This window comes from Myxocyprinus asiaticus, chromosome 22 (assembly GCF_019703515.2).
Source record: "Myxocyprinus asiaticus isolate MX2 ecotype Aquarium Trade chromosome 22, UBuf_Myxa_2, whole genome shotgun sequence".
In the NCBI taxonomy this organism is placed as follows: domain Eukaryota; kingdom Metazoa; phylum Chordata; class Actinopteri; order Cypriniformes; family Catostomidae; genus Myxocyprinus; species Myxocyprinus asiaticus.
Genome location: NC_059365.1, coordinates 36,977,831 through 36,991,971, shown reverse-complemented (window position 1 = coordinate 36,991,971; position 14,141 = coordinate 36,977,831). Strand labels below are relative to the sequence as shown.

The 14,141-nt window shown below is 38.5% G+C and overlaps 3 protein-coding genes across 5 annotated transcripts in view; 2 read left to right on the top strand and 1 right to left on the bottom strand.

Moving 5' to 3' along the window:
• Positions 1 to 2,474, top strand: part of LOC127412583 (serine/threonine-protein phosphatase 2A 55 kDa regulatory subunit B beta isoform-like) — a 98,231-nt gene extending 95,757 nt beyond the window's left edge. For both annotated transcript variants that reach the window (XM_051649052.1, XM_051649053.1), the window contains exons 8-9: positions 563 to 654; positions 744 to 2,474. In XM_051649052.1, the coding sequence (XP_051505012.1) occupies positions 563 to 654; positions 744 to 1,023 (372 nt within the window). In that variant the 3' untranslated portion in view covers positions 1,024 to 2,474. The remainder of the gene's footprint in view (positions 1 to 562; positions 655 to 743) is intronic.
• Positions 2,475 to 7,412: 4,938 nt separating this feature from the next.
• LOC127412584 (G-protein coupled receptor 151-like) lies at positions 7,413 to 9,163 on the top strand. Its single transcript, XM_051649054.1, has one exon. The coding sequence runs from the start codon at positions 7,898 to 7,900 to the stop codon at positions 9,161 to 9,163; it is 1,266 nt and encodes a 421-aa protein (XP_051505014.1). The 5' UTR covers positions 7,413 to 7,897.
• Positions 9,164 to 9,987: 824 nt separating this feature from the next.
• The window catches only part of LOC127412580 (transcription elongation regulator 1-like), a 37,856-nt gene continuing 33,702 nt past the window's right edge, over positions 9,988 to 14,141 (bottom strand). For both annotated transcript variants that reach the window (XM_051649044.1, XM_051649046.1), the window contains 6 exons: positions 12,698 to 12,862; positions 12,041 to 12,223; positions 11,768 to 11,947; positions 11,569 to 11,652; positions 11,346 to 11,446; positions 9,988 to 11,254 (listed from right to left, as the gene is read on the bottom strand). In XM_051649044.1, coding sequence (XP_051505004.1) covers positions 11,053 to 11,254; positions 11,346 to 11,446; positions 11,569 to 11,652; positions 11,768 to 11,947; positions 12,041 to 12,223; positions 12,698 to 12,862 — 915 coding nt within the window. In that variant the 3' untranslated portion in view covers positions 9,988 to 11,052. The remainder of the gene's footprint in view (positions 11,255 to 11,345; positions 11,447 to 11,568; positions 11,653 to 11,767; positions 11,948 to 12,040; positions 12,224 to 12,697; positions 12,863 to 14,141) is intronic.

Below are 14,141 nucleotides of genomic sequence, written 5' to 3'. Positions count from 1 at the left end.
GCATTTTGGAGATTTTATTCATATCTTGGTATTTCCATCCAGTATTTTTTATGCGATATCCCAAAATTTGCTAAAAATACGTGGCTGGAAACCCAGCTTATGAGAACGTTTTCGGCCCCTAAATAATAAATACTAACTACCTCTAACTAGCAATAGAAAGCATCAAATTGTGGTTTGTCAGTGTGTCTTCTGTTGCACTAATGATTGTACTTAATTGACTTTCCCAACTATCAATTCATTGTGAAGAATGTTGCTGGATTTTTTTTTTTTTTTTTTAATTTTGAAATCTTCAGTGGTTTCGTCCATAATATGAGGTGTAAAGTGTGTAAAGCCAGGCTGTGAAATGTAAACTAAAGGCTATTGGCTACATAAACAAAAAGAGATTAGATCTTCGATATGGTCCACCCCCGCTTCCTGTTTCAATAGGAAATACGTTGACACAGGAAAGAAAACTGTGCTCCTCAAACCATTTCATGGGGTCTTAAAAGTTATGCACTCTTTAAGTTTCAGTTTTTTGAGATGTCATAAACAATTTTTACTGAACACCAGTTTTATCCTCCAGGTGCACGATTACTTAAGAAGTAAGCTCTGCTCGCTGTACGAGAATGATTGCATCTTCGACAAATTTGAATGTGTTTGGAATGGATCGGACAGGTCAGTGTTTTACTGATACGAGCTGTAGATAGACGCTTCTGTTGAGAACTTATTGAATATTGTTGATGTTTTTCCCCCTTCATTTCCAGTGTGATCATGACTGGTTCTTACAACAACTTCTTCAGAATGTTCGACCGCAATACGAAGCGTGATGTGACGCTAGAGGCATCTCGGGAGAACAGCAAGCCTCGGGCGATCCTGAAACCCCGCAAGGTGTGCGTGGGTGGTAAACGCCGCAAAGACGAGATCAGTGTGGACAGCCTGGACTTCAGCAAGAAAATTCTCCACACCGCCTGGCATCCATCTGAGAACATCATCGCAGTGGCGGCCACCAATAACCTTTACATATTCCAGGATAAGGTCAACTAGCACAACTGCACTGCCTCCACACATTCACGAAGAGAAAGAGAGCGTTGTAGCCACCCTTTTGAAAATTGCAGCATGTGATTGTGCTGGTTTTGTTCCTAATGGAAGAAAGGAAGTTATCTATGAAGTAGGGAGAAGTATGGACAAATGTAGGACTTCTGATCCTGAATGAAACGGCCATGTTGTATATGGATGCTGAGTGAACAAGGAGCGGCATGCTCTGCACAGTCCATCTTCCTTTGTGAAGTATTTGCATTTCCTCTAGGCCAACTCTTACTTAAAACTGTTTATTTATTGTATTTATTCATTTCTCTGTTGCAGGGAAATGCGTGACTCTTTAAAGCAGGACAAATGTACGTTGTCACTGACATAATCTGAAGTTTAGCATCTTTAATAAAGCAAAATTCGAACAGCGAACTTTGCATAAAAGTTGACCCTTGGTCTATTTTTCACGGAATCTTTCATCAACATCCTGGCATCGAAAACAGAGGGGTACCTTTATAACAAACATAATGGATGTTCATTTCCTTCGGATCACAATGCCGAAGTGTCGGACTGACCTGTAATAAACTATGAATGTGACTCTATGCCGGCTGTGTATTTTTAGAACATTGATCACGAAACAAACAATCTATGACCTGAATCACAGTCCCTAGCGATCCGATTGGTCCTCTTTATAGGAGCGCTGAAGTAAAAGTCAGTTCCATTAGTCAAAAAGTAATTTCATGTTGTCCTTTTTAGTCCTCTTATTTTCATGTAACCATTAATAAGCTGTGGTGCCTTCTTTTCATATGTGGGCGATGGGGGGGGGGATGGGGGGTATCGGAAGGGTGGTATTTTGGGTTGTGAAGTGTGAATGTTTTACAAGAAATGTGAAGAATAGCTTTGTGTAAGAAGGGTGAAGAATTGCAGCGACATGGTTTTTGAGTACACAGAATTGAAGCACTTGAATTTTGCATTCTAGTCTACATGTAATCTCAGTATGCTCATAACTTTACAGTATACCCTGTTTTTTATTATTATTCTTCAAGTGCAGTACCAGGTGAATGGTATTAATGCATGCATGATGTCATCTAATGGGCCAATGATGGGAAAAAATGCTGTTCTGTTCCAACAAATGAACCTGTATAACATCAGATGCCATCTTTTTCATTCAAAACAAACCTGTTTCGTAATACTGCATATGTCTGAGACTGTTAAATGGTTGTCCTCGTTTAGTGGTGTCACTTTAACTTGAGGATGACAGGAATGCCGGTATCATGATGTAGCCTATACATGACGTGAAGGTGAAATGATATCAGGGAATTTTATTATGTAAAAATAAACTAGCAATGTTGTTTTCTGAAAATAATTCAGTTGTAACTTCTTAATGAAAGTTTTATAGCTCAGAATGTACCGACATGCAATGATTTGCCACGCAGTCTTTATGCTTAATGGAATTCGTTAAAATAAAAAGAAAGATTAAGTAAAATACATCTGGTCTGTTTCTTATCCTTCGGTTTGCCTCGGTTAGCATTAGCGAGAGAAAGAGGGGGATAAACAATGGCGCCCTCTGGTGGCAATTCAAAGACACGCTTTATAAAATTGAAATTAAATATGCTCAATGTCCTTCTATCTAGCTGTCGTATCTGGTGTCATTTGCAGGAAGGAACGCGGTTTCTTTGCCGATACTTTCACTGTAGTCTTTCAGCAGAAGAACTTACAGTGTATGTGTTTGCCATGAAAATGGCGTCACGCGTTTGCTGCTGCATTGTGTCGTCCTGTAAGCCAGCACAAGAGAAATGCCCAACTATCTCTCCACTTCTCTGAATACAGTAAAGCAATAACACGAATATAGGTGAATTTATCGTTCGCGTTGTTTAATATACGTGCCAAATGGTTGAGCCCCTCATATGACACCATTTTAAATGGCTAATGATGTCCAGTACACTATAAGGCGTAAAAGAGAAGAAATATTAAATACAAAAACATGAAACAAATATTATAACCAAATATCAATCTTCCAAAAGTACCTGACAAACTGAGGCACCTTTATTGTCAAAGTGGGGGACCGTAGTTCCTTTAATAATTCTAAATGCAATCATAAAATGCATAATAACAATAAAACTCTTTATTTTAGATTAACATTTCAGTCAATTTAGAACACTTTTGGGTTTGTATTTATTTCAAATACACCACAAAAATACTAGTTAAATTTACTTAATTTTTATTTCACAAGTATACATTTTTTTTCTAAGTAAATCTTAATGGTTAAAATTAAGTTAAATCTACTCAACTTCATGACATAATATTGATTAAAATAAATGAGCAAATTTAACTTAAATATTTTAGTTAATGCAGTTACTTACAATCTGATGTACAGTTTATGGTACTTGTATAAACTTAGTAACATTTAAATAAACATTTTATTAAAACATTTCACATTTTACACTCACCTTACAAAGACTTGTGTAATCATGTACCACATAACAAAGAAACCTTCCATAGGAAAGCTCAATGCATGTAGGACAACATCACCTCACATTTTTAGCTATAGAAACAAGATTCAGATCTGAGCAGGCAGACCTCCACAAAACAGGATGACGGTAACAATCATCAGATCTTTTCTTTATTATTTTTTATCTTGAATGGGTAAGTTTGACTAGCAAAATCAACAATAAAAATGGTGTAAATAAATGTGAAAATAGTGAAACCATGCAAGCTTAATTATTATTCAAGCATAATTGGAACACCAAATAAATATAAGTTTTCCTACTTTAAAATTGATAATAAAGGATGACACATTGTAAAGATAAAAAAACAACCATAAATCATATTTACTCATAAGCTAGAGCATTCATTTTTACATTTTTGAATTGAGGACAAATGTAGAATTTACTTAATATTTTCAAGATCGAGCTTAAACTAACTTATTCAACATAGAAAGCACTTAATCTTTTCTTCTATATTTACTTAACCAAAAAAAAAAAATCATTTTATCCCCATTTATGGCACCCTTCATCCTCTCTTCATTCCACTGATTTAACTTCTCCCTTTTCCATTTATTTTCTTTCTTCCCTGCCACTGGATTGTGAAATACATGGTTTGTTATTATAGTGATTGGGTCAGTATAACGATAGAACTAGCTAACAAGCTAACTTAAAAGCAAATTTACAGAAATAAATTCCTCTTTTAGACCATTAATCTATAGGGTAAAAAAACTTTACCTTTATGATCGAAAAACACAAATAGAATTTATTCACTATTATATTGTATTATATCAAAATATATCACAATCACAGACTACCCATTTGGCAATTTTGGAACCTTATTTAGCTCTTGAAATAGCATATCGACACTTGCTGGTCGTTCAGCATCATGCCATGCAGTTTCCTGATGGCCCTCTCGGCAGCCTCAAAGGTAGAATAATAGCCCTTCGATTCATTCATCACAGATGACTCTGCAGGACAGAATGTCCCTGAAGACAGATGTCATCTGCCAGGCCCTTGATGCAGATGTTGCCGGAAAAGTGGAACTGCGCTGGGCCCACAGCAGTCTCATCAGCTTGCCCAAGAGGGGCTGAAACATCAGCGTGTCCAATGCGTGGTTAGCATGGGCATGGTGTACGAAGTTGACAAATCTGTACCCCAGAGAGTATTTGGTCACTCTGTCTCTGCACAGAGCAGATGGGACCAAACTTGACAAAGGTGTTCAACAGCAGGTCTTTGGTCAATGAAGACAAACAGACTAGACAGGATCTTTGTTGGTGGGAGACCTCCACCCACCAACAAAGATCCTGTCTAATCTGTTGGTTGACCAGAACTACCTTCAGAAAGCTGGTCTCAAGACGAGGCCATTTTTGCTGTCCGTGTACAAAGATCGAAAACTGATGCAGCTGAAATATCCAGTAGGCATAGTCAAAGCAAATCAAGCATATGACTGAAGGTCTCTGAATGTGCTCATTTTATAGGCCATGAACATTATAAATTGATATTCTACCATTTAACTTAATCAATGATAATTTAATCAAAGGTCACACTTTATATTAGGTGGCCTTAACTACTATGTACTAACATTAAATATGTACAAGACTATGTATTTACTGTGTAACTACATGTTGTTCTGCAAACTTCCCACATTTGCTGCTACTGAGGATGAGGTACGGGTAGGTTTAGGAGTAAGGGTAGGGTTAGGGTTACGATTAGGGGTTAGAGTTGGAGTTGGAGTAACAAAGTGTGTTGCTGAGGCAAAACTTCCACTCTTCGTAATACTCTCATCAAAATTCAACTTCTTTATATTACCATTTGCAATCATCAGTCCTTTGTCTACAACAGGAAATAAAAGAATCCATCATTTCCAGTGACGTTGAAATAAAAAGAAAGATTAAGTAAAATATATCTTGTCTGTTTCTTATCCTTCGGTTTGGGTTACGGTTAGGATTAGGGGTTAGAGTTAGGTTTAGGAGCAAGGGTAGGGTTAGGGTTAGGATTAGGGGTTAGAATTAGGTTTAGGAGTAAGGGTAGGGTTAGGATTAGGGGTTAGAGTTAGGTTTTGGGTTAAGGGTTGGGTTAGGGGTCAAGTTAACAGAGTAACTACAAATGTAATTAAATACAAGTACTTTAAATGTAATTACAATGCAACAACATGTATGCACATATTAAGTACATGTATCAAATAGTTAAGTACATAGTACAGAGTTCCATTGATTTGTGTGTTCATAACTGTGAACAGCTATTATAAACCAGATTGTTGTGTTCCTGTATGCTGATCGGTCAACAGTCGTGCATCATTCACGATAAAGCACAGCAATGACCTTTTCACCAAGCTGGTATCACTGACTGTTAATTTTGTTGCAAACAGAGCTTAATTTTTTTCCTTTTATTGTGATCTAATTTTGACAACTTCTGCAACTACTTTGCATATTCTTTTGAAACAGCAAGATGCTTTTCTGAGTAACAAATTAAAGGGATAGTTGCCACAAAAATGGAAATTCTTTCATCATTTACTCACCTTCATGCCATCCCAGATGTGTATGACTTTCTCTCTTCTGCAGAACGCAAATGAAGATTTTTAGAAAAATATCTCAGCTTTGTAGGATTATACAATGCAAGTGAATGGTGACCAAAACTTTGAAGCACCATAAAGCACATAAAGGAAACATAAAAGTACTCCATAAGACTTCAGTGGTTTAATGAATGTCTTCTGAAACAATCCAATCATTTTGGGTGAAAAACAGATCAATATTTCAATCCTTTTTAACCATAAATCTCCACTTTCACTTTCAGAATGAGGAAATTGAGATTTATAGTAAAAAAGGACTTAAATATTGATCTGTTTCTCACCCACACCTATCATATGGGTTTTAAAGACATGGATTAAACCACTGGAGTCTTATGGATTACTTTTATGCTGCCTTTATGTGATTTTTGGACCTTCAAAGTTCTAGCCACCATTCACTTGCATTGTACTGACCTACAGAGCTGAAATATTCTTCTTAAAATATTTGTGTTCTGCAGAAGAAAATAAGTCAAACACAACTGGGATGGCATGATGGTGAGTAAATTATGACATTTTCGGTTTTGGGTGACCTATCCCTTTAAGGTAATGCTTTTTCAAAACAAACAAAAATAAAACTCTTAAAAACTTTCTTGTTTATTAAATTTTTTTTTCTTCCATTTCATAACATCTTAATTATTCTATAAACAACTGAAACTCCATTGTGATTGGATCAGTCAATATGAGCCCATTTTGAACATTCTTCATAACAAATATATTCCCCGTACATAAGAAAACCAATGTGTTTTATGGGGGGCCTTTAGCAACAAGGGGGCTTTTTACACCAAACACTAACCCTTTACATACTGGACAGTTATTGAAAAACTTTTGATTTAATTTAATCGCCTTTAAAATGACAAATGTGCTAATTTCTGGGATTCTCATTAGCTATATAAATCGGCAATATCTTTAAAGTTGTGAAATGTTAGATCAAATGACCTCAAAAACAAACTTTAGACATTGCACACATGGATCAGGAAAATGTTGCAGTGTCTGACAAACGGGTGTTCAGGAAAGTGCTGTGTAGTTTAATGTTTTGGGGAAAAATGTAATCAAAGGTGCTTTTTCCCCAGTAGACCTTTAGCCCCATTGTACCCTAGACTACATGTGAAAATCTTTATTGAATATGCTCACGACAATGTTATTTGTCAACTATACCCAATTGTAACGAATACTGGAAACACTTTACATTAACATATTTATTACATATAATTAAACATATTATTACATTATATGCATAATAGAGTTATTAATGTACATTCACTTAATTAGAAATGTAACTAAGCTCTGATTCATGTATTTTCATACAGATTCTAATATGAATGCACATGAATTACTATGGTCTATATAACTTTTTCAGTTGTTCTAACAAAGTGTGTTGCTGAGGCAAAAATTCCACTCTGTTCGTAATACTCTCATCAAAATTCAACTTCTTTATATTACCATTTGCAATCATCAGTCCTTTGTCTCCAACAGGAAATAAAAAGAATCCATCATTTCCAGTGACAATAGAGGAAATAACTAGGCAGGAGTTATTAGTAACAGTGTGTTGCAGTCAGTCAGTGCTTATTACCCCAAATCACTTTAATTAACTTCGGGAGGACGGGCAAAATGAAACGCCTTGTGTCAGCTGGGACGGCACCTGTCAATCAAAGCATCCCTTATAAAGTGGCAGCACTGTTGCGCTCGTGACTCTTTGGATAAGCGCGCGGTCGAGTTGAGAGCATAGCGCGTGGACACATCGATTCCGGCAAGTGCGCGAAAGTTTGAGAGAGAATATCTTTCTCTCTGCACTGCACACCTGCCCTGTTTCATCTCTATTTATCCATCCATCTCTGTGGACATGGAGAAATCACCGGGCGTCAACATCAGCGACGGGAACGGTTCCGTGGATAGGCGCTCGTTTCTGGAGCGAAGTGGATATCAGCACCTGGATCAGGGAGATCTGCGGGTTTTGATTCCAGTGGTCCTGGGAATCATCTGTGTCCTCGGTTTCACCGGGAATGTAACAGCAATGGGAGTCCTGATCACCAACGCACGTAAAGGGAAGCTGTCCTTGATCAACGCGCTCATTCTGAACCTGATGTTGGCTGATGGTCTGGTCCTGGCGTTTGCTGTTCCCTTTAAGGCTGCTGCTTATTCCCGTGCCACTTGGACCTTGGGTTTATTTGTCTGCAAGACCTGTGACTGGTTCTTGCACTCCTGCATGGCTGCCAAAAGCTTCACCGTGGCCATCATGGCCAAAGCTTGCTACAGGTACGTCAGCAACCCTACCAAGCAGGTCACCTTCCGGTTGAAGACCATCCTGGTGGTCCTGCTCTTCTCTTGGCTCCTGGCATGCACGGTCCCCATACCGCAATGGCTCTTCGCCACCCTCCAAAGAGAAGCAAGTGGAATGATTTGTGTGCAAAGCGTGCCAGCCGATGCCCTTGACTTCATGTCCGTGTACGTCAAGGCGTACCCTCTTCTGGCTTATTGCACACCTTTGAGCTTCGCCCTGCTCTACTTCTGGAGGGCATATGGACGGTGCCAGCGCAGATCCAGCAAAACCCAGAACCTGCGGACGCAGATCCGATCCCGCAAACTGACCCTGATGCTCTTCAGCTTGACTGTGGCCATGGCCACCATGTGGCTCCCGCAATGGGTGTCCTGGGTGTGGATGCGGCATGCCCTGGAAACCGAGGGCACCTTCCCGCCAGTCCTTTTCACTCTTTCTGCCCAGTTGCTCATGTTCTCCATCTCTCTGGTCAACCCACTCATCGTTCTCGCCCTTTCCGAGGAGTTCAGGGAGGGCTACATTGGCCTCTGGCGTAGGCTCACCCTCCGCAAGCAACCGCCCAAAAACAAGCCAGGGCCGCACACCCCGACCGCCCCAAAGTCTCCCACCCCACGACCTGAAATGTCAGCCCACCTGCCTCCCCATCAGCCTGGGCAAACAGAGGAGCAAACAAGCCAGAGTGGAGAAAAACAGGAGAGCCCAACCAACAAGGATGGGATAGTACTGCAAGATGTGGAGCAGTTTTGGCAAGAGAGGGAGACTGGTTCCCAATCGCATGAAAATGACCCTGTGCCCTGGGAACATCAGGTTCCCAGGGAAGGAACCCAGTAAGACTCTCCTGTCCATGTACAGTGTTAACATGTGTCAAAATCAACATGAGAAAAAAAAAAAAACAACACCACCACACACACTACAGATCAGACCTCACCTGAACTGAGCTCCATCTGAAATCATCATGGATACTCTGTATTTATCAATTGTGCTTTGTCTAATTGTTATGTTTTACTCCTCTTGAAAAGAGAAAAATAAGAAAATTGCTTGAATAGAGAAATTATTTAGCTGTTATTTTGTACTGTCAAAATTCAGTATAATGTACTGTATATTAGAATGATTAGAAGATATGATTGCTAAAGAAACCAGTGTATGTTTATGTTTTTGTGCACAGGTCCAACAAGACAATAACAATACCGAAAAGCTGTGCATAGCTCTTTCCTGCCAATAGTGTTAATAAAAAAATGTTATATATGATGAAAATTTGTTTATTTGTTCACTTTTTGTTAACAGGGTTGTTCTTCAGGATGTTAAGATCTAAATGTGTCTACGGAATACAAAAGAAAGTATTTAGAAAATGCTTTTGAGTAAAATCTCAATAATATATAGTAAATATAATATAGAAAAAAATATATCAGCTGTACGTAAAGCAAATCAAAAAGAATCTTTTTTTTTTTTTAAGAAAATGATTTAGCTGTTATTTAATAATCTGTCATTTTCAAAGATTCTACGGAATTAAAATGTGATAAGATAAATATTTTGAAAAATGCATGTGTGTAGAGTAATAAATACATTTTAATACATTACCCACAAGGGAGCTCTGTTTTTTTGGTGTGTGTTATGACTGTTAATAAAATATTTGACTGACACATCTTAGTAAAAAACATGGGTTACTTTTATTCAAGTTCAGCTGTACATAAAGCAAGTCCAAAAAACAAGATCTTTTTTTAAGAAACATCTGAACAATTAAATTAAACCGTATGACGAATCGACATGGTCAACTGCCAGTGTTCATACAGTCGTCAAAACGCATTGTAAACGAGCTAATGAATGAATACATAGCCATACATATTCATCATCTAGAAACATTTTACATGTCGACCAAACAGTCTGTTAAAATGACAAATGCACAGAGAAGCTTTTGTAATTCTTGAATATCCCTGTGGGTGACTACAGTCACCAAAACAATGTTTCAGAAACCGGGAGGTTCCCCCAATTTCAACAAATCACAGTTTCTCAAAGGCGTGGAGAAAACGATGGGAGGCTGAGAACGGAATTCATGCTGAGCGATCAGGAACCGCGACAGGTGACTGTAGACCAGGCTGATGGAAGGAAACAGGTCGACAGGCACCAGCAGACCCTTTAGAACTGTTACCCAAACACAAGTCAGATTCTCTAACATCTGTAGTCATAATGTAGCTTTAGACTGGACGGATGAAGCGTAGGTGTCATTGTGGAGATAACCGGGACATATGTCCAGAAAAACCCTCCCTGTTGGTCCAAATAGCTACTTTGTGTCTTATGCTCACCTGATTTGACTGGTCATTATCTGATAATGTTCTCGATGGCATGAGTTGGGTGTGCTGCACATGAAACACACAAACAGGTGTGTACCATGTGCCCTTGAAGGGATAGTTCATCCCAATATGTAAATTATTTTTGGAACAACATGAGGGTGAGTAAATGATGACAGAATTCTCATTTTTGGGTGAACTATCCCTTTTACCAATTATTCCTATGTACTGATTTAGGGTCGGTTTACTCAATCCATACAATCGCTCTAAGGGAAATGACCCTGCTCACCTTAGACTTTCACTTTCAAAAGTTTGACTATGAACCTTAGGACTGGAGTAATCTATTTGACAGTTTCTGAGAGAGTCTATTATGTGAATGGTGGGTAGTGTGGGGTCAAGAACTGGAGAATGGAGATCTGGGAGGTGTCCGAGTTATCACTTGGTGGAGCGGCGCGCAGGTTCAAAGGCAGTAGGAGGGGGAGGAGGCCCCCTGCGGTCCAGCTCCTCCACATACGCCATGAGGAGTTTGTGCCTCTCCTCTGACACACAGTCCAGCACCAGGTACCTTTTGTCCTTCTGTAAGATCTTCTCGATGTCCGACAAGTGTTGCTCGGACTCCTGCATCCATTTACGAGATCTGGAAACAAACGGACAGATGTAACAAAATCAGACATAATAAAAATGAATTATATGACATATAAATATATATATGTTCTGAAGTTTCTCACTTGTAGGTGATGAACTTGGTCTCTTTCAGGAGTGTTCTGAAGTCTGCTTTGGCTGTAATGTACTTGTCTTTGATGTAGTCATCAAACTCCCTCTGTCTTTTCTACAGTGGTGGTGAAAAGGTGAACAGCAGGAACAAAGTCTTAATCATGTTTTTAACTCTTATACAAAAGGAGTACAACACATAAATTGAAAAACTGATCAAGAGACAAAGATGGGCCCTACTCTGTCACTGCTGGAGAACTTGATGCATCTGGGATCTTCTTTAATGAGCTTCTTCACTTCCTTCCACGATGACATCAAAGTGATCTGATGTAGAGGAAGGAATGTGAGTTTACGGAGTAGACAGAAAACACCACAGACAGACTGACAACAGATATATTTAGACATGTGGCTCATGTAATCGCACGAGGGCACTGTGTACCGAGGTCGTCTCATCCAAAAGTTGTCGAAAATGCTCCTTTTTCTTCTTGGCGAGAGCCTCGATGTGCTCGTTGAAGAGCCTCTCTTTCTCTTCTCTCTCCAGGAGTGAGGATGACTCCCAGCGATGGTCCTTTCTCAGCGTCCGGCGCGTGTCTGACCACGCAGCATCAGGCAACTTTACCTGTCACATTCAGAACACAATTCATTCTTCAATATTAAAATCTTGCATGAATTATTTTGGGGTATATATGGGTAACATTTCTGCATCACGTACCATATCAGACAGTAGTGCTTTAAAATGCTGGACAGCCTCCTCTCTCTTGTGCTGTTCTCTCTCGCGGTCGATCTCTTTGGTCTGTTCAGAGCGAAATTTCTGCACCGTCCGCTCTCTCTCCCTCAGACTAGCCTCTATCCGGGCCTGTTTCTCCAGCTCCTTCTCTTTCTCAGAGTTTGGGTTCTGGAGGGGTAACAAGGTCAAAGGTCAGGTCCAGTAGAAAATGTTCTTGGGTCAACATCCTTTGTTTATCTTGGAATATTCCTATCATAGATTAAACCCTTTCCCTAACCAATCCTAAACCACTGGCAAATTACAGCTTGATTAGAATAATGTTCTCTAACCCTAACTCTAAACATCTGATTGGTTGATATGTTAACATCCAAGAACATATTCTACTTGGGTACACCACATTAAGGTGAATATTACAGAACAAAACATGCTTATACTGTAAATGAAGTCCATAGACATGGACATGCAAAAGCTGTATCAGTTTCTTTTCATTTGTTCTGATCTTCAAAAGCCCTCCATTTTCATGCATTTCTTACTTATTTCCATGCCAGCGTTTTACACTCCGTTGGGGTTTTGTCTAAAAATATTGTATGACTTGTTTTAAAACCATGGTTTAGAACAAAGAAGAGTAGCATCTTCTTCAACCTTGGCGAGACGCTCCACATAGCTCTTGAAGAGTTCCTCTCTGGCTGCAGAGGTTTCTACGGCTTTGTAGCGAGGGTCAGTCTCCATCTTCTCCTTGACTTTGCTCCAGCGCTGCTGACCATCCACATGATAATCTGACAGCAGCTCAAAGAAGTCCTGCTTCACCTGAAAGAAAAACAGAGTAACATCAGTTTATGGGGTGGTGGAGCCTTGTAGTGAAATATCTAGGAGGGTAACCATTACCATTGTGCCTTTGCCCCTTTAAGTACTGTACCGAGTACTCCGAGTCACTCAGGATAGAAGTGTCTGCTAAATGACAACTTATTACATAATAAATGCTGGGTATTCATACAGCTCTCGATTCGATTCCTATTCATATGGGTGTATTTCTGTAATTAGGGATGTCCCAATACCGCTACTGGTATTGGAATTGGGTACGATACTGTGCTCATGTATTTGTTCTTGTAAAACCACTCCAAAAAACGATGACGTATGAATGTCATTCCGTAAACATTTAGTGCACTAATTAAAATCATATTATGCCCTAGTGTGATTATTACACCGCAAAGGCTGCAATTTAATGAGATAAATAAACAGTTTGCATGTGCTGCATGCTTCAAAGTAAATTTGTGGTTGTGCTGTTCATACCTTTTAGAGCTCCTTGGCTCATACATGGAAAACATCATCATTAGAATTTCACATTTTGTCTGTAGCAGATGACAGCAAGCAGAGTGCTAATTCACTTTGTAGTGCGAGGCACATACAGACTACATGTTTATTTAATTAAAAAGCAGCCTTTTGCGTTTTAACAATCACTTTGGGTCATGTAGTGACCTGCTTTTCAGGAGGTGAGAAGCTACTGCCAAAAACACAGAGAAACGGAAAGGGCTTCACTCCAAAATAAAAGCTCAATTTAAATAAAAAAAAAAAAAAAAAAAAAAAAAAGGCAAGACAGAAATATATCACTACTGTATAGTTTTGTAATATTCATTTTAATACTACTACTACTACTTTTAAAAATAAATCAATAGTAATTGTATTATATTTAAGTAATATCGCACATCTGTGATGCTCTATTATGCAGCACTTTATTTGACAGAAATAACTCCAAAAGGAAATATCAGTACTCATACTCGTTCTCATAAAAAAAAAAAAAAAAAATTATATATATATAGGGACATCCCTAGTTATAATGTTCATTTTGCTTTCATATGAAAGAAATTCTCTCCCAGCTTTAGCTAATGTTAAATTTTACAACTTTTATTTGTTTTTCATCATTTGTCACAGTTTAGCTTTTTAAAATGTAAAAATACATGTATTCCATCAATAAATATATTACATTGCATATATTATATTTTGTTAAATCTTTATTGTTTGATGTATATTTTATACTATTAACAAGTATTTACATTGATTTTTAGAACACACGCTAAATCTCGGAACT